Source organism: Panulirus ornatus, chromosome 56, assembly GCF_036320965.1.
Source record: "Panulirus ornatus isolate Po-2019 chromosome 56, ASM3632096v1, whole genome shotgun sequence".
Taxonomy (NCBI): Eukaryota; Metazoa; Arthropoda; class Malacostraca; order Decapoda; family Palinuridae; genus Panulirus; species Panulirus ornatus.
This window is the reverse complement of record NC_092279.1, coordinates 30356931-30372127: the sequence shown is the minus strand read 5'-3', so window position 1 is coordinate 30372127 and position 15197 is coordinate 30356931. Positions and strand designations below refer to the sequence as shown.

The window sequence follows — 15197 nt, the reverse complement described above, 5'->3', positions numbered from 1 at the left end:
GGCACTGGGCTACCCCCACCAAAGCTAACATGGAGTAAGAATGGCATTACCCTAGAAGATAATGACCATTATGTGCTGGTTGAGAACAGTCATTATCTGCTGATCAAGGAGACCCAGATGGATGATATAGGAACATATGTGTGTGAATTGACCAACATTCTTGGCACAGCTCGGGGACATGTCACTCTTTCTGTAAGAGGTAAGATCAGATGTATATGCTGTATAGTACAACAATTGTTGTCAGTCATGATTTTAAAATTGTTTTAGTAACATGAAAGTTTTTATTCACATACACACGTGGAAGGACACTTTTTTGAGAATATATTCATTCATACTGAGTTTTGCTGACTAAGATATGTGCGTGCCTGAGCCTGTACTTTTTTTTTAATTTCACAGTTGTAGTAAATGTTTTCTTACCCATACTTAAATGAACTATACTTTTTACTATTTTTTGATATCTTAATTTCTGGTATCATTATGTAAATTATTTGCACAAATTTAGTTGAGATGCTCATATGGATATATTCAGAACCACCATTTCATTTTTGCGCTCTGTAACATTGTGATATCTACCCTGAAGTAAAGGATTTATCACCTCAAAATTCACTAACTTCATTTTACATGTTTTGAATTGATTATTAAGGCATTTAAGGTCCTCATTTGATATTTAGAGACGTACTAAATTGGATTACAGCTGTTATAAAGTGTGAAATATGATCAGTTTTGTTACTTTTAGTAATGATGGTATTGTGTAAGTTCAAGTTCTGTAGTTTTTCTTCAAAACTTCTTCAAAACTGTTGGTAACTAGTGTTACCCATATTTAGTTATTTTCTCTGCCAAAGTTGACTAGTCATTAGCAGTTAGGGTGTTTTAATGTTTGTCAGAAAAATGTGATTTTCAATCAGTATTCACATACTGTTTATGATGCAAGGTTTCCATGAAAGTGTGGGTTAGAGTTATGTTCATAATGCATTTTCGTGCTTTTTTTATGTTCGGCATCTTGATAGTTCACAATCATTAACTTTAGCATTATTGAGCTAGGTGAGAAATAATTCTACCTTCATATTCCCTACTTGTTGTAGAAGGCAACTAAAAGGGGCTGGGGTTACTGGAAACCCTCCCCTTCTTTTATTTCAATTTGTAAAAGAGGAAACAGAAGAAAGAGCCAGGAAGGTAGTGCTCATCCTGCTCAGAGGCTCAGACTGGGGTGTTTGAATGTGTGTGGTTGTAACCAAGATGAGAGATAGGTAGAAGTATGTTCAAGGAAAGAAACATGGATATTCTGGCTCTGATTGAAACAAAGCTTAAGGGTAAAGGGGAGAATGGCTTGGAAATGTCGTGGGAGTATAGTCAGGGGTTGGTGAGAGGACAAGAGCTAAAGAAGTAGCACTACTCCAGATGCAGAAATTGTGGGAGTGTTTGATATTGTAAGGAAGTAGATTCTAGATTGATGTGGGTAAAACTTAGTGGATGACAAGAGATGGGTGATTATTGATGCTTATGCTCCTGGCCATGAGAAGAAACATCATGAGAGGCAAGTGTTTTGGGAGCAGCTGAGTGAGTGTGTAAGCAGTTTTGGTGTATGAGACTGGGTATTAGTGATGGGTGATTTGATTGTGAAGGTAAGTAATGTGGCAGTTAAGGATATAATTGGGGTGCATGTGGCATTCAGTATTATGAATTTAAGTAGTGAAGAACTTTTGGGGTTGTAGGATTGGGAATACCTGGTTTAAAAAGAGGTATATATATGCACAAGCATATGTATGTGAGTACAAGAAATAGTCAGTGGGCATCATTAGATTACATATGAATTGATAAGCATGTAAAAGAGAGACTTTTAGATGTAAATGTCCTGATCACTATCTTGTGGAGACAAGGATGAAGATTTGTTGGATTTGTAGAGGTTTTTGAAAAAAGAGGAAACAGTGTTGGGGAGAAGAAAGTGGTTAGAGTAAGTAAACATGGAAAGGGGAATTGTGCGAAGAAGTTCTGGGGGAGATTGAGTGTGGAATAGCAATAGGTGAAAGCAAATGAAGTTAGGGGAGTGGGTGAGGAATAGGTGTTTAGGGAAGCAGTGATTGGGAGATGCATAAGATGAAGCAGCAGGAGGTCAAGAGGATGTTGCAGGAATTGAAAAAGAGGGCAAATGAAAGTTTGGGTGAGAGAGTATCATTAAACTTTAGGGAGAATAAAGAGATGGTTTGGAAGGAGGTAAATAATGTGCGAAAGACAAGAGAACAAATGGAAATGTCACTGAAGGGGACGAAAGGGGAAGTGGTAACAGGTGGTGATGAAGTGAAAAGATAGAGTGAGTATTTTGAATTATTGTTAAATATGTTTGATGACAGAGTGGCATATGTAGGGTTTTTTGGTCGGGGTTGTATGCAAAGTAAGAAAGTTATGGAAAGTGGTTATTGAAGAGAAAAGAGATGGTGAAAGCCTTGCATAAAATGAAATGCAGCAAGGTGGTTGTAGTGGATGGTATTGCAATTGAATTTATTAAGAAAGGGGGCAACTGTGTTTTTGATTGGTTGATGAGGATATTCATTGTATGTATGGATCATGGTGCAGTGCCTAAGGATTGGCAGAATGTATGTATAGTGTCACTGTTTAAAGGCAAAGGTGATAAAGGTGAGTTTTCAAACTACAGAGGTATAAGTTTGTTGAGTATACCTGTTAAGTTGTATGGGAGGGTATTCATTGAGAAGATGAAGGCTTGTGCAGAGCATCAGATTGGGGAGGATCAGCGTGATTTCAGAAGTGGCAGAGGATTTGTGGATCAAATGTTAGCTCCGAAGAATGTGTGTGAGAAGTATTTAGAGAACCAAATTTGGCATATATGTGTTTGGAGAAAGCAAATGATAAATTTGATAAGAGATGTTTTTTTGGAGGTATTAAGAATATATGGTGTGGGAGGTAAGCTGTTAGAGGCAGCAAAAAGTTTTTATCAAGGGTGTAATGCATGTGTACGAGTAGGAAGAGAGGAGAATGATTGGTTCATTATAAAGGTTGATCTGCAGCAGAGGTGTGTGATGTCACCATGATTGTTTAATTTGTTTATGTATGGGATGGTGAAGGAGGTATATCTAAGAGTTTTGGAGAGAGGGATGAGTCTGTCAGGCTTGGGAAATGAGTCAGATGTTGTTCGTCAGTGATATGGCACTGGTTGCTGATTCGAGTGAGAAACTGCAGAAGTGTGATTGAGCTTGGAAAAGTGTGTGAAAGGAGAAAGTTGAGAGTAAATGTGAATAAAGCAAGGTTTTTAGGTTCAGCAGGGTTGAGGGACAAGTCAGTTGGGATGTGAGTTTGAATGGAGAAAAATTTGAGGAAGCGAAATGTTAGCTCAGAAGAGTGTGTGTTAGAAAGCATATGATGAGGTTGATAAGAGATGTTTCGTGGAAAATATCAAGAATATATGGTGTGGGAGGTAAGCTGTTAAAGGCAGTAAAAAGTTTTTATCAAGGGTGTAAGGCATGTGTATGAGTAGGAAGATAGGAGAGTTAATGGCTCTTAGTGAAGGGATGTGTGATGTCACCACGGTTGTTTGTTTATGGATTAGGTGGTGAGGGAGGTAAATGCAAGAGTCCTGGATAGGGGTGAGTATGTAGTCTATGGGGGATAGGAGGGCCGGGAAGCAAATCAGTTGTTGTTTGCCGACGACACAGCACTGATGACTGATTCGACCAAGAAACTGCAGAAGTTGGTGACCAAGTTTGGAAGAGTATGTGACAGGAGAAAGTTGAGAGTAAATGTGAATAAAAGTAAGGTTGTTAGGCTCAGCAGGGTTGAGGGCAAGTTAGCTGGGATGTGAGCGTGAATTGAGAAAAATTGAAGGAAGTGAAGAATTTTATATATCTGGGAGTAGGCTGGGCAGCGAATGTAACCATGGAGGCAATAGTGGATCATCGGGTGGAGGAGGGGATGAAGGTTCTGGGAGCACTGAAGAATGCATGTAAAGTGAGAACTTTATCTCAGAGGGCAAAAATAGATATATTTGAAGAATAGTAGTTCCAAGATTATTATATGGCTGTGAGGCATGGGCTATAGATAGGGTTGTACAGAGGAGGATGGATGCGTTGGAAATGAAATGTTTGAGGACAATGTGTGGCGTGAGGTGGTTTGATCGAGTTAGTAATGAAAGGGTAAGAGAGATGTATGGAAATAAAAAGAGTGTGGTAGAGAGAGCAAAAGAGGATGTGTTGAAATGGTTTGGATATATGGAGAGAATGAGTGAGGAAAGGTTGACAAAGAGGATTATATCTGTGAGAGATGTAGGGAACAAGGAGAAGCAGGGGACTGTATTGGAGGTGGAAGGATGTAGTGAAATAGATTTTGAACGATCAGGGCCTGAACATATAGGAGGATGAGAGGCATGCAAGGAATAGAGTGAATTATAATGATGTGGTATACTGGGGTTGATGTGCTGTCAGTGGATTGAACCAGGCTATGTGAAGTGTTTAGGGTAAACCATGGAAAGGTCTGTGAGACCTGGATGTGGATAGGGAGCTGTGGTTTCAGTGCATTACACGTGACAGTTAGTAGAGACTGTGTGAACAAATGTGGCCTTTTTTGTCTCTTCTTCCTGGTGCGGGGTAGTGACATGAATGGATGAAGGCAAGCTAGTATGAATATGTACATGTTTATATATGTATATGTCTGTGTATGTGTATGTATATATGTATATGTATGTATATATGCATATATATATATATATATATATATATATATATATATATATATATATATATATATATATATATATATATATCTATATATATATATATATATATAACCTTACTTTTTTTTTTTTTTTTTAATTTTCCAAAAGAAGGAACAGAGTGGGGCCAGGTGAGGATATTCCAAAAAAGGCCCAGTCCTCTGTTCTTAACGCTACCTCGCTAACGCGGGAAATGGTGAATAGTTTAAAACAAAGAAAAGAATATATATATATATATATATATATATATATATATATATATATATATATATATATATATATATATATATACATATTTATTATTTACTTATTTCATCCCTGGGGATAGGGGAGAAAGAATACTTCCCACGTTTCCCTGCGTGTCGTAGAAGGCGACTAAAAGGGGAGGGAGCGGGTGGCTGGAAATCCTCCCCTCCCTTTTTCTTTTTTAATTTTCCAAAAGAAGGAACAGAGAAGGGGGTCAGGTGAGGATATTCCATCTAAGGCCCAGTTCTCTGTTCTTAACGCTACCTCGCTAACGCGGGAAATGGCAAATAGTATGAAAAAAAAAATTTATTATACTTTGTTGCTGTCTCCCGCGTTAGCGAGGTAGCGCAAGGAAACAGATGAAAGAATGGCCCAACCCACCCAAATGCACATGTATATACAATACACGACCACTCACACACCTATACATACCTATACATCTCAATGTATATATATGTATTTCCACACACAGACGTACACATAAATACACATGTACATAATTCATACTCTCTGCCCTTATTCATTCCTGTCACCAGCCCACCACGCTATGAAATAACAACCCCCTTCCCCCGCATGTGCGCGAGATAGCGCTAGGAAAAGACAACAAAGGCCCCATTCGTTCACACTCAGTCTCTAGCTGTCATGTATAATGCACCGAAACCACAGTTCCCTTTCCACATCCAGGCCCCACAGAACTTTCCATGGTTTACTCCAGATGCTTCACATGCCCTGGTTCAATCCATTGACAGCACGTCGACCCTAGTATACCACATTGTTCCAATTCACTCTATTCCTTGCACGCCTTTCACCCTCCTGCATGTTCAGGCCCTGATCACTCAAAATCTTTTTCTCTCCATCTTTCCACCTCCAATTTGGTCTCGCACCTCTCCTCGTTCCCTCCACCTCTGACACATATATCCTCTTGGTCAATCTTTCCTCACTCGTTCTCTCCATGTGACCAAACCATTTCAAAACACCCTCTTGTGCTCTCTCAACCACACTCTTTTTATTACCACACATCTCTCTTACCCTTTCATTACTTACTCGATCAAACCACCTCACACCATATATTGTCCTCAAACATCTCATTTCCAGCACATCCACCCTCCTCCGCACAACTCTATCTATAGCCCACACCTCACAACCATTGTAGCATTCCAAGAAAACGTTCTTGTCTTCCATACATTCTTCAGTGCTCCCAGAACTTTTGCCCCCTCCCCCACCCTATAATTCACTTCCACTTCCAAGGTTCCATCCGCTGCCAAATCCACTCCCAGATATCTAAATCACTTCTATTCCTCCAGTTTTTCTCCATTCAAACTTACCTCCCAATTGACTTGACCCTCAACCCTACTGTACCTAATAACCTTGCTCTTATTCACATTTACTCTCAGCTTTCTTCTTTCACCCACTTTACCAAACTCGGTCACCAGCTTCTGCAGTTTCTCACATGAATCAGCCACCAGTACTCTATCATCAGCGAACAACAACTGACTCACTTCTTAAGCTCTTTCATCCACAACAGACTGCATACTTGCCCCTCTTTCCAAAACTCTTGCATTCACCTCCCTAACAACCCCATCCATAAACAAATTAAACAACCATGGAGACATCACGCACCCCTGTTGCAAAACAACATTCATTGAGAACCAATCATTTTCCTCTCTTCCTACACGTACACATGCCTTACATCCTCGATAAAAACTTTTCACTGCTTCTAACAGCTTGTCTCCCACACCATATATTCTTATACCTTCCACAGAGCATCTCTATCAACTCTATCATATGCTTTCTCCAGATCCATAAATGCTACATACAAATCCATTTGCTTTTCTAAGTATTTCTCACATACATTCTTCAAAGCAAACACCTGATCCACACATCCTTTACCTTTTCTGGAACCACACTGCTCTTCACGAATCTGATGCTCTGTACATGCCTTCATCCTCTCAATCAATACCCTCCCATATAATTTCCCAGGAATACTCAACAAACTTATTCCTTTGTAATTTGAGCACTCACATTTAACCCCTTTGCCTTTGTACAATGGCAATATGCGAGCATTCTGCCAATCCTCAGGCACCTCACCATGAGTCATAAATACATTATATAACCTTACCATACAGTCACCCCCTTTTTTAATAAATTCCACTGCAATACCATCCAAACCCGCTGCCTTGCCAGCTTTCATCTTCCACAAAGCTTTTACTACCTCTTCTCTGTTTACCAAATCATTCTCCCTAACCCTCGCACTTTGCACACCACCTCGACGAAAACACCCTATATCTGCCACTCTTTCATCAAACACATTCAACAAACCTTCAAAATGCTCGCTCCATCTCCTACTCACATCACCACTACTTGTTATCACCTCCCCATTAGCCCCCTTCACTGATGGTCCCATTTGTTCCCTTGTCTTATTCACTTTTTTTTTTTTTTACCTCCTTCCAAAACATCTTTTTATTCTCCCTAGAATTTAATGATATTCTCTCACCCTAACTCTCATTTGCCCTCTTTTTCACGTCTTGCACCTTTCTCTTGACCTCCTGCCTCTTTCTTTCATACATCTCCCACTCATTTGCATTATTTCCCTGCAAAAATCATCCAAATGCATCTCTCTTCTCTTTCACTAACAATCTTACCTCTTCATCCCACCACTCACTACCCTATGTAATCTGCCCACCTCCCACGTTTCTCATGCCACAAGCATCTTTTGCGCAAGCTATCACTGCTTCCCTAGATACATCCCATTCCTCCCCCACTCCCCTTACTTCAAAGCAAACACCTGATCCACACATCCTCTACCTTTTCTGGAAAGTCCTTTGTCCTCACCTTTTTTCATTCTGTACTCAATCTCTCCTGGTACTTCCTCACACAAGTCTCCTTTCCAAGCTCACTTACTCTCAGCACTATCTTCACCCCATATATATATATGTGTGTATATGAGTGGATGGGCCATTTTTCTGTTTGGTGGCACTACCTCACTAATGATGAAATGGCAATTAAGTATAAAAAAAAAATTGAAGAAAACTTTGCAAAATCTTTTTTGTATTTTATCATTGAAAATTGAATTTTCTGTGGTTTGATATAATCAAGAAATGTTGATGCCGTACATTTAGACAAAATGATCATATTGGAAAAAAAAAATCCTAGGGATTTGATGCCTTTTTATGGAATCCCTCGACGCCTCATGAGCAGCCTAGGTTTAATTGCCCTTTAAAGAAATACTTAAAAGGATAGCTTCTTTGCTGTTTAGTGTGAAATAACATTATTTTTCCTCAGTAAGAATATGATTTGGTACATGTCTAATATTTTTTTATTATTTTCCTTACTCATGTAATAATTCTTTCTGTCATGGAAAATATATTACATATTATTGGAATTCTTTAAGTAGCAAGAGCTGTTTGTGTAAGCCAATATTCTTATGTTTTCCAGATACTACAAGCACATCTACAACAACTGGCATAGTGGTCATAGCAGTAGTGTGCTGTGTAGTAATAACATCATTAGTTTGGGTGGTCATCATACATCAGACCAGGAAACGAGCCCAAACAAATTCTTTAGGTCCTCCTGCTGGATATCCAAGGGAAGATGGGCTGAACCCATATCCTCCCCACTTACCTGCACATCATCACTTACCCCCAGACCTTGTGCATACATTCACTCCACTCTTAGCCAACCCTCCTGAGCCATACACCACTGCAGGACAGGACAGTGGTTCAGAACACTCCAGTGGCAAAGACTCTGGTACAGGTGATTCTGCCCAGCGGTCTAATGAAGACTTGCTTCCTCTAGATCTCACTCGGCCAGGTCTTCGGAGGTCATTGATTATTTGTGCAGACTCTGGAGGATCCTCAGTTTTAAGAGGTCAGTATGATTATTCTATTCATTAAAGCCTATAAGACCCCTCTTAAATTCTAAGCAGGTTAGCTGTTGGTTGTTTGTTCCTTGTGCTAAGTCGCTTGTGCTGCAAATGGAGAACAGGTATGAAAAGAACTTTTTTTTTTTTTTCCATACTTATCTGCCATTTTCTGCATTACTGAAGTTGTACCAGGAACAGAAGAAAGGACCATATTCTCTCGCTGCCTTGTATAATTCACTGATACCACAGCCCCATCTCCAAACCACACTCCACAAACTTTTCTGTGGTCTTCCTCATCCACTTCATATACAGCATGTATCCTCCTGTATGCCACATCACTCCAGTTTACTCAGTCCCATGCACACTTTTACACCCTTCAGCATGTTTAGGCCCCAAACACTCAAAACCTTATTCACTTCATCCCTCCATCTCCAGTTTGGTTGCCCTTTTCTTCTTTCCCCCTTCACTTTTTGTCAACTTCTTCTATACTTATTATACTTAATCACTATTTCCTGCATCAGCGAAGTAGTGCCAGGAAACAGATGAAGAAAGACCCATCCACTCATATACACATCTTTTTTTTTTTCTTTTAAACTATTCGCCATTTCCCGCGCCAGTGAGGTAGCATTAAGGACAGAGGACCGGGCCCCTGAGGGAACATCCTCACCTAGCCCCCTTCTCTGTTCCTTCTTTTGGAAAATTAAAAAAAAAACGAGAGGGGAGGATTTCCAGCCCCCCGCTCCCTCCCCTTTTAGTCGCCTTCTACAACACGCAGGGAATACGTGGGAAGTATTCTTTCTCCCCTATCCCCTATCCTATATATATGTGTATATATACATCTCAATGTATACATATATATATACACACAGACATATACATATATACACATGCACATAATTCATACTGTCTGCCTTTATTCATTCCCATCGCCACCTTGCCACACATGAAAATAACCACCCCCTTCACCCAAAAGTGCGCGAGGTAGTGCTAGGAAAAGACAATAAAGGCCACTTTCGTTCACATTCTGTCTCTAGCTGTCATGTAATAATTCACTGAAACTACAGCTCCCTTTCCACATCCAGGCCCTACAGAACTTTCCATGGTTTACCCCAGACACTTCACATGCCCTGGTTCAATCCATTGATAGCACATTGACCCCGGTATACCACATGGTTCCAATTCACTCTATTCCTTGCACGCATTTCACCCTCCTGCATGTTCAGGCCCCAATCACTCAAAATCTTTTTCACTCCATCCTTCCACCTCCAATTCGGTCTCCCACTTCTCCTCGTTCCCTCCACCTGTGACACATATATCCTCTTTGTCAATCTTTCCTCAGTCATTCTCTCCATGTGACCAAACCATTTCAACACACCCTCTTCTGCTCTCTCAACCACACTCTTTTTATTACCACACATCTCTCTTACCCTATTATTACTTAATCGATCAAACCACCTCACACCACATATTGTCCTCAAACATCTCATTTCCAGCACATCCACTCTCCTGCGCACAACTCTATCCATAGCCCACGCCTCGCAAACATGTAACATTGTTGGAACCACTATTCCTTCAAACATACCCATTTTTGCTTCCCGAGATAATGTTCTCGACTTCCACACATTCTTCAACGCTCCCAGAACATTCGCCCCCTCCCCCACCTTATGATTCACTTCCACTTCCATGGTTCCATCTGTTGCCAAATCCACTCCCAGATATCTAAAACACTTCACTTCCTCCAGTTTTTCTCCATTCAAACTTACCTCCCAATTGACTTGTCCCTCAACCCTACTGTACTTAATAACCTTGCTCTTATTCACATTTACTCTCAGCTTTCTTCTTTCACACACTTTACCAAACTCAGTCACCAGCTTCTGCAGTTCTCACACGAATCAGCCACCTGTGTTGTATCATCAGCGAACAACAACTGACTCACTTCTCAAGTTCTCTCATCCACAACAAACTGCATACTTGCCCCTCTTTCGAAAACTCTTGCATTCACCTCCCTAACAACCCCATCCATAAACAAATTAAACAGCCATGGAGACATCACACACCCCTGCCACAAACCTACATTCAATGAGAACCAATCACTTTCCTCTCTTCCTTCATGTACACATGCCTTACATCCTCGATAAAAACTTTTCACTGCTTCTAACAACTTGCCTCCCACACCATATATTCTTAATACCTTCCACAGAGCATCTCTATCAACTCTATCATATGCCTTCTCCAGATCCATAAATGCTACATACAAATCCATTTGCTTTTCTAAATATTTCTCATGTATTCTTCAAGTCAAACACCTGATCCACACTTCCTCTACCACTTCTGAAACCACACTGCTCTTCTCCAATCTGATGCTCTGTACATTCCTTCACCCTCTCGGTCAATACCCTCCCATATAATTTCCCAGGAATACTCAACAAACTTATACCTCTGTAATTTGAGCACTCACTTTTATCCCCTTTGCCTTTGTACAGTGGCACTATGCACGCATTCCGTCAATCCTCAGGCACCTCACCATGAGTCATACATACATTAAATAACCTTACCAACCAGTCAACAATACAGTCACCCCAGTTTTTAATAAATTCCACTGCAATACCATCCAAACCCGCTGCCTTGCCGGCTTTCATCTTCCACAAAGCTTTTACTACCTCTTCTCTGTTTACCAAATCATATTCCCTAACCCTCTCACTTTGCACACCACCTCGACCAAAACACCCTATATCTGCCACTCTATTATCAAACACATTCAACAATCCTTCAAAATACTCTATCTCCTTCTCACATCACCACTACTTGTTATCACCTCCCCACTTGCCCCTTCACTGAAGTTCCCATTTGTTCCCTTGTCTTACGCACTTTTTTTTTTTTACCTCCTTCCAAAACATCTTTTTATTGTCCCTAAAATTTAATGATACTCTCTCACCCCAACTCTCATTTGCCCTCTTTTTCACCTCTTGCACCTTTCTCTTGACCTCCTGCCTCTTTCTTTTATACATCTCCCACTCATTTGCATTATTTCCCTGCAAAAATCGTCCAAATGCCTCTCTCTTCTCTTTCACTAATAATCCTACTTCTTCATCCCACCACTCACTACCCTTTCTAATCTGCAAACCTCCTACCTCAACACTGCTTCCCTAAATACATCCCATTCCTCCCCCACTCCCCTTACGTCCTTTGTTCTCACCTTTTTCCATTCTGTACTCAGTGTCTCCTGGTACTTCCTCACACAAGTCTCCTTCCCAAGTTCACTTACTTTCACCACTCTCTTCACCCCAACATTCTCTTCTTTTCTGAAAACCTCTACAAATCTTCACCTTCGCCTCCACAAGATAATGATCAGACATCCCTCCAGTTGCACCTCTCAGCACATTAACATCCAGAAGTCTCTCTCACGTGCCTATCAATTGACAGGTAATCCAATAAAGCTTTCTGGCCATCTCTCCTACTTACATACGTATACTTATGTATATCTCTCTTTTTAAACCAGGTATTCCCAATGACCAGTCCTTTTTCAGCACATAAATTTACAAGCTCTTCACCATTTCCATTTACAATACTGAACACTCCATGTACAACAATTATTCCCTCAACTGCCACATTATTCACCTTTGCATTCAAATCACCCATCACTATAACCCGGTTTCGCGCATCAAACCTACTAACACACTCACTCAGCTGCTCCCAAAACACTTACCTCTCATGATCTTTCTTCTCATGCCCAGGTGCATATGCACCAATAATCACCCATCTCTCTCCATCAACTTTCAGTTTTACCCGTATTAATCGAGAATTTACTTTCTTACATTCTATCACATACTCCCACAACTCCTGTTTCAGGAGTACTGCTACTCCTTCCCTTGCTCTTGTCCTCCCACTAACCCCTGACTTTACCCCCAAGACATTCCCAAACTACTCTTCCCATTTACCCTTGAGCTTCATTTCACTATATATATATTTTTATTTTTTTTTATTATACTTTATCGCTGTCTCCCGCGTTTGCGAGGTAGCGCAAGGAAACAGACGAAAGAAATGGCCCAACCCCCCCCCATACACGTATACACATACGTCCACACACGCAAATACACATACCTACACAGCTTTCCATGGTTTACCCCAGACGCTTCACATGCCTTGATTCAATCCACTGACAGCACGTCAACCCCGGTATACCCGGTATATATATATATATATATATGTTTGAGGACAATGTGTGGTGTGAGGTGGTTTGATCGAGTAAGTAACGTAAGGGTAAGAGAGATGTGTGGAAATAAAAAGAGCGTGGTTGAGAGAGCAGAAGAGGGTGTTTTGAAATGGTTTGGGCACATGGAGAGAATGAGTGAGGAAAGATTGACCAAGAGGATATATGTGTCGGAGGTGGAGGGAACGAGGAGAAGAGGGAGACCAAATTGGAGGTGGAAAGATGGAGTGAAAAAGATTTTGTGTGATCGGGGCCTGAACATGCAGGAGGGTGAAAGGAGGGCAAGGAATAGAGTGAATTGGAGCGATGTGGTATACAGGGGTTGACGTGCTGTCAGTGGATTGAATCAAGGCATGTGAAGCGTCTGGGGTAAACCATGGAAAGCTGTGTAGGTATGTATATTTGCGTGTGTGGACGTGTGTATGTGCATGTGTATGGGGGGGGGGTTGGGCCATTTCTTTCGTTGTTTCCTTGCGCTACCTCGCAAACGCGGGGGACAGCGACAAAGTTAAAAAAAAAAAAAAAAAAAATATATATATATGTATATTTTGTTTTATTTTAAAGACAACAAAGGCCCCATTCGTTCACACTCAGTCTCTAGCTGTCATGTATAATGCACCGAAACCACAGTTCCCTTTCCACATCCAGGCCCCACAGAACTTTCCATGGTTTACTCCAGATGCTTCACATGCCCTGGTTCAATCCATTGACAGCACGTCGACCCTAGTATACCACATTGTTCCAATTCACTCTATTCCTTGCACGCCTTTCACCCTCCTGCATGTTCAGGCCCTGATCACTCAAAATCTTTTTCTCTCCATCTTTCCACCTCCAATTTGGTCTCGCACCTCTCCTCGTTCCCTCCACCTCTGACACATATATCCTCTTGGTCAATCTTTCCTCACTCATTCTCTCCATGTGACCAAACCATTTCAAAACACCCTCTTGTGCTCTCTCAACCACACTCTTTTTATTACCACACATCTCTCTTACCCTTTCATTACTTACTCGATCAAACCACCTCACACCATATATTGTCCTCAAACATCTCATTTCCAGCACATCCACCCTCCTCCGCACAACTCTATCTATAGCCCACACCTCACAACCATTGTAGCATTCCAAGAAAACGTTCTTGTCTTCCATACATTCTTCAGTGCTCCCAGAACTTTTGCCCCCTCCCCCACCCTATAATTCACTTCCACTTCCAAGGTTCCATCTGCTGCCAAATCCACTCCCAGATATCTAAATCACTTCTATTCCTCCAGTTTTTCTCCATTCAAACTTACCTCCCAATTGACTTGACCCTCAACCCTACTGTACCTAATAACCTTGCTCTTATTCACATTTACTCTCAGCTTTCTTCTTTCACCCACTTTACCAAACTCGGTCACCAGCTTCTGCAGTTTCTCACATGAATCAGCCACCAGTACTCTATCATCAGCGAACAACAACTGACTCACTTCTTAAGCTCTTTCATCCACAACAGACTGCATACTTGCCCCTCTTTCCAAAACTCTTGCATTCACCTCCCTAACAACCCCATCCATAAACAAATTAAACAACCATGGAGACATCACGCACCCCTGTTGCAAAACAACATTCATTGAGAACCAATCATTTTCCTCTCTTCCTACACGTACACATGCCTTACATCCTCGATAAAAACTTTTCACTGCTTCTAACAGCTTGTCTCCCACACCATATATTCTTATACCTTCCACAGAGCATCTCTATCAACTCTATCATATGCTTTCTCCAGATTCATAAATGCTACATACAAATCCATTTGCTTTTCTAAGTATTTCTCACATACATTCTTCAAAGCAAACACCTGATCCACACATCCTCTACCTTTTCTGGAACCACACTGCTCTTCACGAATCTGATGCTCTGTACATGCCTTCATCCTCTCAATCAATACCCTCCCATATAATTTCCCAGGAATACTCAACAAACTTATTCCTTTGTAATTTGAGCACTCACATTTAACCCCTTTGCCTTTGTACAATGGCAATATGCGAGCATTCTGCCAATCCTCAGGCACCTCACCATGAGTCATAAATACATTATATAACCTTACCATACAGTCACCCCCTTTTTTAATAAATTCCACTGCAATACCATCCAAACCCGCTGCCTTGCCAGCTTTCATCTTCCAC

The 15197-nt window shown here is 40.9% G+C and overlaps 1 protein-coding gene across 1 annotated transcript in view; it reads left to right on the top strand.

Moving 5' to 3' along the window:
* LOC139766047 (leucine-rich repeats and immunoglobulin-like domains protein 3) overlaps positions 1–15197 on the top strand; it is a 290521-nt gene that overhangs the window by 254960 nt on the left and 20364 nt on the right. The window contains exons 10-11 of the mRNA XM_071694188.1: positions 1–199; positions 8399–8830. Of these exons, the coding sequence (XP_071550289.1) occupies positions 1–199; positions 8399–8830 (631 nt within the window). The remainder of the gene's footprint in view (positions 200–8398; positions 8831–15197) is intronic.